This window comes from Oncorhynchus clarkii, chromosome 19, assembly GCF_045791955.1.
Source record: "Oncorhynchus clarkii lewisi isolate Uvic-CL-2024 chromosome 19, UVic_Ocla_1.0, whole genome shotgun sequence".
Lineage (NCBI taxonomy): Eukaryota > Metazoa > Chordata > Actinopteri > Salmoniformes > Salmonidae > Oncorhynchus > Oncorhynchus clarkii.
This window is the reverse complement of record NC_092165.1, coordinates 926,456-941,281: the sequence shown is the minus strand read 5'-3', so window position 1 is coordinate 941,281 and position 14,826 is coordinate 926,456. Positions and strand designations below refer to the sequence as shown.

At 49.5% G+C, this 14,826-nt stretch overlaps 1 protein-coding gene across 1 annotated transcript in view; it reads right to left on the bottom strand.

Annotated features, from left to right (window-relative positions):
• Positions 1-580: 580 nt before the first annotated feature.
• LOC139375500 (LIM and calponin homology domains-containing protein 1-like) overlaps positions 581-14,826 on the bottom strand; it is a 78,421-nt gene continuing 64,175 nt past the window's right edge. Inside the window, 3 exon segments of the mRNA XM_071117331.1 lie at positions 581-1,095; positions 1,256-1,358; positions 1,486-1,594. Coding sequence (XP_070973432.1) covers positions 1,070-1,095; positions 1,256-1,358; positions 1,486-1,594 — 238 coding nt within the window. The 3' untranslated portion in view covers positions 581-1,069.

Below are 14,826 nucleotides of genomic sequence, written 5' to 3'. Positions count from 1 at the left end.
CCCATCCCCTCTCCTCCCATCTCCTCCCCTCCTCTCCTCTCCTCTCATCTCATCTCCTCCCCTCCCCTCTACACATCTATCCAAAGCATTTGATTGGTGTAAGAAATAGGCCTAAAAATGCCACAGGACAAGAGGCTGGGCATAAACAGGAAGCAGCAGATAACTTTGTCTCATTCATTGGTTGTTCTTAGGAGTAAAGGTCCAATCAGGTGAGAGAAAGAGGGAGAGGGCGGGTCAATGTGTAGTAATATTCGCTGGTATAGGACTGTGCTTCAAGTTGAACTAAAACAACTCACACACACATGCACACACACACACACACACGTAAACACTACATGTGTGCTATCCCTCTCACTCTCGTCTTAAGGCAGAGTATGATGCAAAGCTCTAAAACACAATGTCAGAATATCCTTGGTAATAATAACATCCAATAATAACTAAAGCGATCATGCATCCTTATTGCTCTCAGAGTAATGAACGCAGCATAATGATGTACATGATGATCAGGTGAACATTAGAATAAAGACAAAGCTCTTATCATTAGACAACAACATGGAGGAGAGGCATACGGTAACCATAACAACTAAATGTGGTAGTCAGGGCTGTCGCTAGGTAACACAGCCTAACTACCGTTAACAACAACTAACACGGTCTTCGTTCATGCAAAATACTTAAAACACAAAACAGAGTTATTAAGGCATTATGATGGTGAGTGAACAGTAGCATTTAGCAGTTAGCATCCGTTAACATTTATCATTTAGCTAATTTGACAGTAAGGTAGGTAGCTACTACATTCCAACTGCTGCTAGTGTTAGCATGTAGCATGTGTCTGAGTGTGCTGTTGTAGATCAGTGGTTGTGCTTCAGGTCTCTGTACTCAAGTCAGTCTGGGAAAAACTGGTTGATCAGCTACAACGCTAGCACTTAGCAGTTAGCCTCCATTAGCATCAGTTAGCATCAGACAGTTCAGTCTCCATGACATCATCTGGGAGAAGTTTGTGTGTCCAGTTAAGAGAATTCCACAGCGTTCCAGAATGTTGTGAAGGGTTCCAGATGCAGGCTGTAGCCAATCACAGCGTAGTCGGCTGGCCAACTGCTGCAACCAGGAAGTGACAGAGATGACATAAGGTTTGATGACCAGTTATAACAACTGTACATTAGTGGTGCAGTTATAATAGTTATGTGTGTGTGTGTGTGTCCGTAGGTTTTGTTTGTCTCAGCAGTGAATTCATTAGGTGTGTGTCTGTGTGTCTCACCGTGTGATGTGGCATAGCAGTCGTGACAGCTCAGCAGCCCGTTACGGATCCTAACGTCTGTTCCTGAACTGGTGTCACCTAGCTGTACCTTACACACTCCACACTAACAAACACACAGAGAGGTGAGAGAGAGAGAGAGAGAGAGAGGTGAGAAAGAGAGAGAGAGAGAGTAATGTGAGAGCACTGTATATGTGTGTGTGTGTGTGTGTGTGTGTGGTGTGTGTGTGTACCTTAAAGCAGGTTAGGTGGAAGTACAGGCCCAGCGTGTCGATATTCATAGCTGTTCCTTTCCCCAGCGCCTGATTGCAACCTGAACACTGACGCTTACCACTCACACACCTATACACACACACTCACACAAATATACACACACACACACACGCACACACACACACACACACACACACACAAATATACACACACGCGAAAACAAAATAACATTTAACTGCTGCAAATCAAATCAAATGTTATTTGTCAAATGAATACAACAGGTGTAGACCTCACAGTGAAATGCAGACTGACCAGCCCTTAACCAACAGGTCTGTAGACATCACAGTGAAATGCTGACTGACCAGCCCTTAACCAACAGGTCTGTAGACCTCACAGTGAAATGCTGACTGACCAGCCCTTAACCAACAGGTCTGTAGACCTCACAGTGAAATGCTGACTGACCAGCCCTTAACCAACAGGTCTGTAGACCTCACAGTGAAATGCAGACTGACCAGCCCTTAACCAACAGGTCTGTAGACCTCACAGTGAAATGCTGACTGACCAGCCCTTAACCAACAGGTCTGTAGACCTCACAGTGAAATGCAGACTGACCAGCCCTTAACCAACAGGTCTGTAGACCTCACAGTGAAATGCAGACTGACCAGCCCTTAACCAACAGGTCTGTAGACCTCACAGTGAAATGCAGACTGACCAGCCCTTAACCAACAGGTCTGTAGACCTCACAGTGAAATGCAGACTGACCAGCCCTTAACCAACAGGTGTAGACCTCACAGTGAAATGCTGACTGACCAGCCCTTAACCAACAGGTGTAGACCTCACAGTGAAATGCTGACTGACCAGCCCTTAACCAACAGGTCTGTAGACCTCACAGTGAAATGCTGACTGATCAGCCCTTAACCAACAGGTCTGTAGACCTCACAGTGAAATGCAGACTGACCAGCCCTTAACCAACAGGTGTAGACCTCACAGTGAAATGCTGACTGACCAGCCCTTAACCAACAGGTCTGTAGACCTCACAGTGAAATGCAGACTGACCAGCCCTTAACCAACAGGTCTGTAGACCTCACAGTGAAATGCAGACTGACCAGCCCTTAACCAACAGGTGTAGACCTCACAGTGAAATGCTGACTGACCAGCCCTTAACCAACAGGTCTGTAGACCTCACAGTGAAATGCTGACTGACCAGCCCTTAACCAACAGGTCTGTAGACCTCACAGTGAAATGCTGACTGACCAGCCCTTAACCAACAGGTCTGTAGACCTCACAGTGAAATGCTGACTGACCAGCCCTTAACCAACAGGTGTAGACCTCACAGTGAAATGCTGACTGACCAGCCCTTAACCAACAGGTCTGTAGACCTCACAGTGAAATGCAGACTGACCAGCCCTTAACCAACAGGTCTGTAGACCTCACAGTGAAATGCAGACTGACCAGCCCTTAACCAACAGGTCTGTAGACCTCACAGTGAAATGCAGACTGACCAGCCCTTAACCAACAGGTCTGTAGATCTCACAGTGAAATGCTGACTGACCAGCCCTTAACCAACAGGTCTGTAGACATCACAGTGAAATGCTGAGTGACAAGCCCTTAACCAACAGGTCTGTAGACCTCACAGTGAAATGCTGACTGACCAGCCCTTAACCAACAGGTCTGTAGATCTCACAGTGAAATGCTGACTGACCAGCCCTTAACCAACAGGTCTGTAGACCTCACAGTGAAATGCAGACTGACCAGCCCTTAACCAACAGGTCTGTAGACCTCACAGTGAAATGCTGACTGACCAGCCCTTAACCAACAGGTGTAGACCTCACAGTGAAATGCTGACTGACCAGCCCTTAACCAACAGGTCTGTAGACCTCACAGTGAAATGCAGACTGACCAGCCCTTAACCAACAGGTCTGTAGACCTCACAGTGAAATGCTGACTGACCAGCCCTTAACCAACAGGTCTGTAGACCTCACAGTGAAATGCTGACTGACCAGCCCTTAACCAACAGGTGTAGACCTCACAGTGAAATGCTGACTGACCAGCCCTTAACCAACAGGTCTGTAGACCTCACAGTGAAATGCAGACTGACCAGCCCTTAACCAACAGGTCTGTAGACCTCACAGTGAAATGCAGACTGACCAGCCCTTAACCAACAGGTCTGTAGACCTCACAGTGAAATGCAGACTGACCAGCCCTTAACCAACAGGTCTGTAGATCTCACAGTGAAATGCTGACTGACCAGCCCTTAACCAACAGGTCTGTAGACATCACAGTGAAATGCTGAGTGACAAGCCCTTAACCAACAGGTCTGTAGACCTCACAGTGAAATGCTGACTGACCAGCCCTTAACCAACAGGTCTGTAGATCTCACAGTGAAATGCTGACTGACCAGCCCTTAACCAACAGGTCTGTAGACCTCACAGTGAAATGCAGACTGACCAGCCCTTAACCAACAGGTCTGTAGACCTCACAGTGAAATGCTGACTGACCAGCCCTTAACCAACAGGTCTGTAGACCTCACAGTGAAATGCAGACTGACCAGCCCTTAACCAACAGGTCTGTAGACCTCACAGTGAAATGCAGACTGACCAGCCCTTAACCAACAGGTATGTAGACCTCACAGTGAAATGCAGACAGCCCAGCCCTTAACCAACAGGTCTGTAGACCTCACAGTGAAATGCAGACTGACCAGCCCTTAACCAACAGGTCTGTAGACCTCACAGTGAAATGCAGACTGACCAGCCCTTAACCAACAGGTCTGTAGACCTCACAGTGAAATGCAGACTGACCAGCCCTTAACCAACAGGTCTGTAGACCTCACAGTGAAATGCAGACTGACCAGCCCTTAACCAACAGGTCTGTAGACCTCACAGTGAAATGCAGACTGACCAGCCCTTAACCAACAGGTCTGTAGACCTCACAGTGAAATGCAGACTGACCAGCCCTTAACCAACAGGTCTGTAGACCTCACAGTGAAATGCAGACTGACCAGCCCTTAACCAACAGGTCTGTAGACCTCACAGTGAAATGCAGACTGACCAGCCCTTAACCAACAGGTCTGTAGACCTCACAGTGAAATGCAGACTGACCAGCCCTTAACCAACAGGTCTGTAGACCTCACAGTGAAATGCAGACTGACCAGCCCTTAACCAACAGGTGTAGACCTCACAGTGAAATGCTGACTGACCAGCCCTTAACCAACAGGTCTGTAGACCTCACAGTGAAATGCAGACTGACCAGCCCTTAACCAACAGGTCTGTAGACCTCACAGTGAAATGCAGACTGACCAGCCCTTAACCAACAGGTCTGTAGACCTCACAGTGAAATGCAGACTGACCAGCCCTTAACCAACAGGTGTAGACCTCACAGTGAAATGCAGACTGACCAGCCCTTAACCAACAGGTCTGTAGACCTCACAGTGAAATGCAGACTGACCAGCCCTTAACCAACAGGTCTGTAGACCTCACAGTGAAATGCAGACTGACCAGCCCTTAACCAACAGGTCTGTAGACCTCACAGTGAAATGCAGACTGACCAGCCCTTAACCAACAGGTGTAGACCTCACAGTGAAATGCTGACTGACCAGCCCTTAACCAACAGGTGTAGACCTCGCAGTGAAATGCAGACTGACCAGCCCTTAACCAACAGGTGTAGACCTCACAGTGAAATGCAGACTGACCAGCCCTTAACCAACAGGTGTAGACCTCACAGTGAAATGCTGACTGACCAGCCCTTAACCAACAGGTGTAGACCTCACAGTGAAATGCTGACTGACCAGCCCTTAACCAACAGGTCTGTAGACCTCACAGTGAAATGCTGACTGACCAGCCCTTAACCAACATGTCTGTAGACCTCACAGTGAAATGCAGACTGACCAGCCCTTAACCAACAGGTCTGTAGACCTCACAGTGAAATGCAGACTGACCAGCCCTTAACCAACAGGTCTGTAGACCTCACAGTGAAATGCAGACTGACCAGCCCTTAACCAACAGGTCTGTAGACCTCACAGTGAAATGCAGACTGACCAGCCCTTAACCAACAGGTCTGTAGACCTCACAGTGAAATGCAGACTGACCAGCCCTTAACCAAAAGGTGTAGACCTCACAGTGAAATGCAGACTGACCAGCCCTTAACCAACAGGTCTGTAGACCTCACAGTGAAATGCAGACTGACCAGCCCTTAACCAACAGGTCTGTAGACCTCACAGTGAAATGCAGACTGACCAGCCCTTAACCAACAGGTGTAGACCTCACAGTGAAATGCAGACTGACCAGCCCTTAACCAACAGGTCTGTAGACCTCACAGTGAAATGCAGACTGACCAGCCCTTAACCAACAGGTCTGTAGACCTCACAGTGAAATGCAGACTGACCAGCCCTTAACCAACAGGTCTGTAGACCTCACAGTGAAATGCAGACAGCCCAGCCCTTAACCAACAGGTGTAGACCTCACAGTGAAATGCAGACTGACCAGCCCTTAACCAACAGGTCTGTAGACCTCACAGTGAAATGCAGACTGACCAGCCCTTAACCAACAGGTGTAGACCTCACAGTGAAATGCAGACTGACCAGCCCTTAACCAACAGGTCTGTAGACCTCACAGTGAAATGCAGACTGACCAGCCCTTAACCAACAGGTCTGTAGACCTCACAGTGAAATGCAGACTGACCAGCCCTTAACCAACAGGTCTGTAGACCTCACAGTGAAATGCAGACTGAGCAGCCCTTAACCAACAGGTGTAGACCTCACAGTGAAATGCAGACTGACCAGCCCTTAACCAACAGGTCTGTAGACCTCACAGTGAAATGCAGACTGACCAGCCCTTAACCAACAGGTCTGTAGACCTCACAGTGAAATGCAGACTGACCAGCCCTTAACCAACAGGTCTGTAGACCTCACAGTGAAATGCAGACTGACCAGCCCTTAACCAACAGGTGTAGACCTCACAGTGAAATGCAGACTGACCAGCCCTTAACCAACAGGTCTGTAGACCTCACAGTGAAATGCAGACTGACCAGCCCTTAACCAACAGGTCTGTAGACCTCACAGTGAAATGCAGACTGACCAGCCCTTAACCAACAGGTCTGTAGACCTCACAGTGAAATGCAGACAGCCCAGCCCTTAACCAACAGGTGTAGACCTCACAGTGAAATGCAGACTGACCAGCCCTTAACCAACAGGTATGTAGACCTCACAGTGAAATGCAGACTGACCAGCCCTTAACCAACAGGTGTAGACCTCACAGTGAAATGCAGACTGACCAGCCCTTAACCAACAGGTCGGTAGACCTCACAGTGAAATGCAGACTGACCAGCCCTTAACCAACAGGTCTGTAGACCTCACAGTGAATTGCAGACTGACCAGCCCTTAACCAACAGGTGTAGACCTCACAGTGAAATGCTGACTGACCAGCCCTTAACCAACAGGTGTAGACCTCACAGTGAAATGCTGACTGACCAGCCCTTAACCAACAGGTGTAGACCTCGCAGTGAAATGCAGACTGACCAGCCCTTAACCAACAGGTGTAGACCTCACAGTGAAATGCAGACTGACCAGCCCTTAACCAACAGGTGTAGACCTCACAGTGAAATGCTGACTGACCAGCCCTTAACCAACAGGTGTAGACCTCACAGTGAAATGCTGACTGACCAGCCCTTAACCAACAGGTCTGTAGACCTCACAGTGAAATGCTGACTGACCAGCCCTTAACCAACATGTCTGTAGACCTCACAGTGAAATGCAGACTGACCAGCCCTTAACCAACAGGTCTGTAGACCTCACAGTGAAATGCAGACTGACCAGCCCTTAACCAACAGGTCTGTAGACCTCACAGTGAAATGCAGACTGACCAGCCCTTAACCAACAGGTCTGTAGACCTCACAGTGAAATGCAGACTGACCAGCCCTTAACCAACAGGTCTGTAGACCTCACAGTGAAATGCAGACTGACCAGCCCTTAACCAAAAGGTGTAGACCTCACAGTGAAATGCAGACTGACCAGCCCTTAACCAACAGGTCTGTAGACCTCACAGTGAAATGCAGACTGACCAGCCCTTAACCAACAGGTCTGTAGACCTCACAGTGAAATGCAGACTGACCAGCCCTTAACCAACAGGTGTAGACCTCACAGTGAAATGCAGACTGACCAGCCCTTAACCAACAGGTCTGTAGACCTCACAGTGAAATGCAGACTGACCAGCCCTTAACCAACAGGTCTGTAGACCTCACAGTGAAATGCAGACTGACCAGCCCTTAACCAACAGGTCTGTAGACCTCACAGTGAAATGCAGACAGCCCAGCCCTTAACCAACAGGTGTAGACCTCACAGTGAAATGCAGACTGACCAGCCCTTAACCAACAGGTCTGTAGACCTCACAGTGAAATGCAGACTGACCAGCCCTTAACCAACAGGTGTAGACCTCACAGTGAAATGCAGACTGACCAGCCCTTAACCAACAGGTCTGTAGACCTCACAGTGAAATGCAGACTGACCAGCCCTTAACCAACAGGTCTGTAGACCTCACAGTGAAATGCAGACTGACCAGCCCTTAACCAACAGGTGTAGACCTCACAGTGAAATGCTGACTGACCAGCCCTTAACCAACAGGTGTAGACCTCACAGTGAAATGCTGACTGACCAGCCCTTAACCAACAGGTGTAGACCTCGCAGTGAAATGCAGACTGACCAGCCCTTAACCAACAGGTGTAGACCTCACAGTGAAATGCAGACAGCCCAGCCCTTAACCAACAGGTGTAGACCTCACAGTGAAATGCAGACTGACCAGCCCTTAACCAACAGGTCTGTAGACCTCACAGTGAAATGCAGACTGACCAGCCCTTAACCAACAGGTCTGTAGACCTCACAGTGAAATGCAGACTGACCAGCCCTTAACCAACAGGTCTGTAGACCTCACAGTGAAATGCAGACAGCCCAGCCCTTAACCAACAGGTGTAGACCTCACAGTGAAATGCAGACTGACCAGCCCTTAACCAACAGGTCTGTAGACCTCACAGTGAAATGCAGACTGACCAGCCCTTAACCAACAGGTGTAGACCTCACAGTGAAATGCAGACTGACCAGCCCTTAAACAACAGGTCTGTAGACCTCACAGTGAAATGCAGACTGACCAGCCCTTAACCAACAGGTCTGTAGACCTCACAGTGAAATGCTGACTGACCAGCCCTTAACCAACAGGTCTGTAGACCTCACAGTGAAATGCAGACTGACCAGCCCTTAACCAACAGGTCTGTAGACCTCACAGTGAAATGCTGACTGACCAGCCCTTAACCAACAGGTCTGTAGACCTCACAGTGAAATGCAGACTGACCAGCCCTTAACCAACAGGTCTGTAGACCTCACAGTGAAATGCAGACTGACCAGCCCTTAACCAACAGGTCTGTAGACCTCACAGTGAAATGCAGACTGACCAGCCCTTAACCAACAGGTCTGTAGACCTCACAGTGAAATGCAGACTGACCAGCCCTTAACCAACAGGTCTGTAGACCTCACAGTGAAATGCAGACTGACCAGCCCTTAACCAACAGGTCTGTAGACCTCACAGTGAAATGCAGACTGACCAGCCCTTAACCAACAGGTGTAGACCTCACAGTGAAATGCTGACTGACCAGCCCTTAACCAACAGGTCTGTAGACCTCACAGTGAAATGCAGACTGACCAGCCCTTAACCAACAGGTCTGTAGACCTCACAGTGAAATGCAGACTGACCAGCCCTTAACCAACAGGTCTGTAGACCTCACAGTGAAATGCAGACTGACCAGCCCTTAACCAACAGGTGTAGACCTCACAGTGAAATGCAGACTGACCAGCCCTTAACCAACAGGTCTGTAGACCTCACAGTGAAATGCAGACTGACCAGCCCTTAACCAACAGGTCTGTAGACCTCACAGTGAAATGCAGACTGACCAGCCCTTAACCAACAGGTCTGTAGACCTCACAGTGAAATGCAGACTGACCAGCCCTTAACCAACAGGTGTAGACCTCACAGTGAAATGCTGACTGACCAGCCCTTAACCAACAGGTGTAGACCTCGCAGTGAAATGCAGACTGACCAGCCCTTAACCAACAGGTGTAGACCTCACAGTGAAATGCTGACTGACCAGCCCTTAACCAACAGGTCTGTAGACCTCACAGTGAAATGCTGACTGACCAGCCCTTAACCAACATGTCTGTAGACCTCACAGTGAAATGCAGACTGACCAGCCCTTAACCAACAGGTCTGTAGACCTCACAGTGAAATGCAGACTGACCAGCCCTTAACCAACAGGTCTGTAGACCTCACAGTGAAATGCAGACTGACCAGCCCTTAACCAACAGGTCTGTAGACCTCACAGTGAAATGCAGACTGACCAGCCCTTAACCAACAGGTCTGTAGACCTCACAGTGAAATGCAGACTGACCAGCCCTTAACCAAAAGGTGTAGACCTCACAGTGAAATGCAGACTGACCAGCCCTTAACCAACAGGTCTGTAGACCTCACAGTGAAATGCAGACTGACCAGCCCTTAACCAACAGGTCTGTAGACCTCACAGTGAAATGCAGACTGACCAGCCCTTAACCAACAGGTGTAGACCTCACAGTGAAATGCAGACTGACCAGCCCTTAACCAACAGGTCTGTAGACCTCACAGTGAAATGCAGACTGACCAGCCCTTAACCAACAGGTCTGTAGACCTCACAGTGAAATGCAGACTGACCAGCCCTTAACCAACAGGTCTGTAGACCTCACAGTGAAATGCAGACAGCCCAGCCCTTAACCAACAGGTGTAGACCTCACAGTGAAATGCAGACTGACCAGCCCTTAACCAACAGGTCTGTAGACCTCACAGTGAAATGCAGACTGACCAGCCCTTAACCAACAGGTGTAGACCTCACAGTGAAATGCAGACTGACCAGCCCTTAACCAACAGGTCTGTAGACCTCACAGTGAAATGCAGACTGACCAGCCCTTAACCAACAGGTCTGTAGACCTCACAGTGAAATGCAGACTGACCAGCCCTTAACCAACAGGTCTGTAGACCTCACAGTGAAATGCAGACTGACCAGCCCTTAACCAACAGGTGTAGACCTCACAGTGAAATGCAGACTGACCAGCCCTTAACCAACAGGTCTGTAGACCTCACAGTGAAATGCAGACTGACCAGCCCTTAACCAACAGGTCTGTAGACCTCACAGTGAAATGCAGACTGACCAGCCCTTAACCAACAGGTCTGTAGACCTCACAGTGAAATGCAGACTGACCAGCCCTTAACCAACAGGTGTAGACCTCACAGTGAAATGCAGACTGACCAGCCCTTAACCAACAGGTGTAGACCTCACAGTGAAATGCAGACTGACCAGCCCTTAACCAACAGGTCTGTAGACCTCACAGTGAAATGCAGACTGACCAGCCCTTAACCAACAGGTCTGTAGACCTCACAGTGAAATGCAGACAGCCCAGCCCTTAACCAACAGGTGTAGACCTCACAGTGAAATGCAGACTGACCAGCCCTTAACCAACAGGTCTGTAGACCTCACAGTGAAATGCAGACTGACCAGCCCTTAACCAACAGGTGTAGACCTCACAGTGAAATGCAGACTGACCAGCCCTTAACCAACAGGTCGGTAGACCTCACAGTGAAATGCAGACTGACCAGCCCTTAACCAACAGGTCTGTAGACCTCACAGTGAATTGCAGACTGACCAGCCCTTAACCAACAGGTGTAGACCTCACAGTGAAATGCTGACTGACCAGCCCTTAACCAACAGGTGTAGACCTCACAGTGAAATGCTGACTGACCAGCCCTTAACCAACAGGTGTAGACCTCGCAGTGAAATGCAGACTGACCAGCCCTTAACCAACAGGTGTAGACCTCACAGTGAAATGCAGACTGACCAGCCCTTAACCAACAGGTGTAGACCTCACAGTGAAATGCTGACTGACCAGCCCTTAACCAACAGGTGTAGACCTCACAGTGAAATGCTGACTGACCAGCCCTTAACCAACAGGTCTGTAGACCTCACAGTGAAATGCTGACTGACCAGCCCTTAACCAACATGTCTGTAGACCTCACAGTGAAATGCAGACTGACCAGCCCTTAACCAACAGGTCTGTAGACCTCACAGTGAAATGCAGACTGACCAGCCCTTAACCAACAGGTCTGTAGACCTCACAGTGAAATGCAGACTGACCAGCCCTTAACCAACAGGTCTGTAGACCTCACAGTGAAATGCAGACTGACCAGCCCTTAACCAACAGGTCTGTAGACCTCACAGTGAAATGCAGACTGACCAGCCCTTAACCAAAAGGTGTAGACCTCACAGTGAAATGCAGACTGACCAGCCCTTAACCAACAGGTCTGTAGACCTCACAGTGAAATGCAGACTGACCAGCCCTTAACCAACAGGTCTGTAGACCTCACAGTGAAATGCAGACTGACCAGCCCTTAACCAACAGGTGTAGACCTCACAGTGAAATGCAGACTGACCAGCCCTTAACCAACAGGTCTGTAGACCTCACAGTGAAATGCAGACTGACCAGCCCTTAACCAACAGGTCTGTAGACCTCACAGTGAAATGCAGACTGACCAGCCCTTAACCAACAGGTCTGTAGACCTCACAGTGAAATGCAGACAGCCCAGCCCTTAACCAACAGGTGTAGACCTCACAGTGAAATGCAGACTGACCAGCCCTTAACCAACAGGTCTGTAGACCTCACAGTGAAATGCAGACTGACCAGCCCTTAACCAACAGGTGTAGACCTCACAGTGAAATGCAGACTGACCAGCCCTTAACCAACAGGTCTGTAGACCTCACAGTGAAATGCAGACTGACCAGCCCTTAACCAACAGGTCTGTAGACCTCACAGTGAAATGCAGACTGACCAGCCCTTAACCAACAGGTGTAGACCTCACAGTGAAATGCTGACTGACCAGCCCTTAACCAACAGGTGTAGACCTCACAGTGAAATGCTGACTGACCAGCCCTTAACCAACAGGTGTAGACCTCGCAGTGAAATGCAGACTGACCAGCCCTTAACCAACAGGTGTAGACCTCACAGTGAAATGCAGACTGACCAGCCCTTAACCAACAGGTCTGTAGACCTCACAGTGAAATGCAGACTGACCAGCCCTTAACCAACAGGTGTAGACCTCACAGTGAAATGCAGACTGACCAGCCCTTAACCAACAGGTCTGTAGACCTCACAGTGAAATGCAGACTGACCAGCCCTTAACCAACAGGTCTGTAGACCTCACAGTGAAATGCAGACTGACCAGCCCTTAACCAACAGGTCTGTAGACCTCACAGTGAAATGCAGACAGCCCAGCCCTTAACCAACAGGTGTAGACCTCACAGTGAAATGCAGACTGACCAGCCCTTAACCAACAGGTCTGTAGACCTCACAGTGAAATGCAGACTGACCAGCCCTTAACCAACAGGTGTAGACCTCACAGTGAAATGCAGACTGACCAGCCCTTAACCAACAGGTCTGTAGACCTCACAGTGAAATGCAGACTGACCAGCCCTTAACCAACAGGTCTGTAGACCTCACAGTGAAATGCAGACTGACCAGCCCTTAACCAACAGGTGTAGACCTCACAGTGAAATGCTGACTGACCAGCCCTTAACCAACAGGTGTAGACCTCACAGTGAAATGCTGACTGACCAGCCCTTAACCAACAGGTGTAGACCTCGCAGTGAAATGCAGACTGACCAGCCCTTAACCAACAGGTGTAGACCTCACAGTGAAATGCAGACAGCCCAGCCCTTAACCAACAGGTGTAGACCTCACAGTGAAATGCAGACTGACCAGCCCTTAACCAACAGGTCTGTAGACCTCACAGTGAAATGCAGACTGACCAGCCCTTAACCAACAGGTCTGTAGACCTCACAGTGAAATGCAGACTGACCAGCCCTTAACCAACAGGTCTGTAGACCTCACAGTGAAATGCAGACAGCCCAGCCCTTAACCAACAGGTGTAGACCTCACAGTGAAATGCAGACTGACCAGCCCTTAACCAACAGGTCTGTAGACCTCACAGTGAAATGCAGACTGACCAGCCCTTAACCAACAGGTGTAGACCTCACAGTGAAATGCAGACTGACCAGCCCTTAAACAACAGGTCTGTAGACCTCACAGTGAAATGCAGACTGACCAGCCCTTAACCAACAGGTCTGTAGACCTCACAGTGAAATGCAGACTGACCAGCCCTTAACCAACAGGTGTAGACCTCACAGTGAAATGCAGACTGACCAGCCCTTAACCAACAGGTCTGTAGACCTCACAGTGAAATGCAGACTGACCAGCCCTTAACCAACAGGTCTGTAGACCTCACAGTGAAATGCAGACTGACCAGCCCTTAACCAACAGGTGTAGACCTCACAGTGAAATGCTGACTGACCAGCCCTTAACCAACAGGTGTAGACCTCACAGTGAAATGCTGACTGACCAGCCCTTAACCAACAGGTGTAGACCTCGCAGTGAAATGCAGACTGACCAGCCCTTAACCAACAGGTGTAGACCTCACAGTGAAATGCAGACTGACCAGCCCTTAACCAACAGGTGTAGACCTCACAGTGAAATGCTGACTGACCAGCCCTTAACCAACAGGTGTAGACCTCACAGTGAAATGCTGACTGACCAGCCCTTAACCAACAGGTCTGTAGACCTCACAGTGAAATGCTGACTGACCAGCCCTTAACCAACAGGTCTGTAGACCTCACAGTGAAATGCAGACTGACCAGCCCTTAACCAACAGGTGTAGACCTCACAGTGAAATGCAGACTGACCAGCCCTTAACCAACAGGTCTGTAGACCTCACAGTGAAATGCAGACTGACCAGCCCTTAACCAACAGGTCTGTAGACCTCACAGTGAAATGCAGACTGACCAGCCCTTAACCAACAATGCAGTTTTAAGAAAAAAAGTGTTCAGAAAGTATTTACTAAAATAATCTGCAGTGAAATAATTCAATAATAATAAGAAATGACTGTGATGATAAACAGAGACTACGGGGGGGGGGGGGGGGGGGGAATAGTCTGGGTAGGAATTTGATGAGATGGTCAGGAGTCTTATGGCTTGGGGGGGGGTAGAAGGTGTTGGCTTGGGGGGGGTAGAAGCTGTTGGCTTGGGGGGGGGGGGGGGTAGAAGGTGTTGGCTTGGGGGGGGGGGGTAGAAGGTGTTGGCTTGGGGGGGGGGGGGGGTAGAAGGTGTTGGCTTGGGGGGGGGGGGGTAGAAGGTGTTGGCTTGGGGGGGGGGGGGTAGAAGGTGTTGGCTTGGGGGGGGGGGGGGGTAGAAGGTGTTGGCTTGTGGGGGGGGGTAGAAGGTGTTGGCTTGTGGGGGGGGGTAGAAGGTGTTGG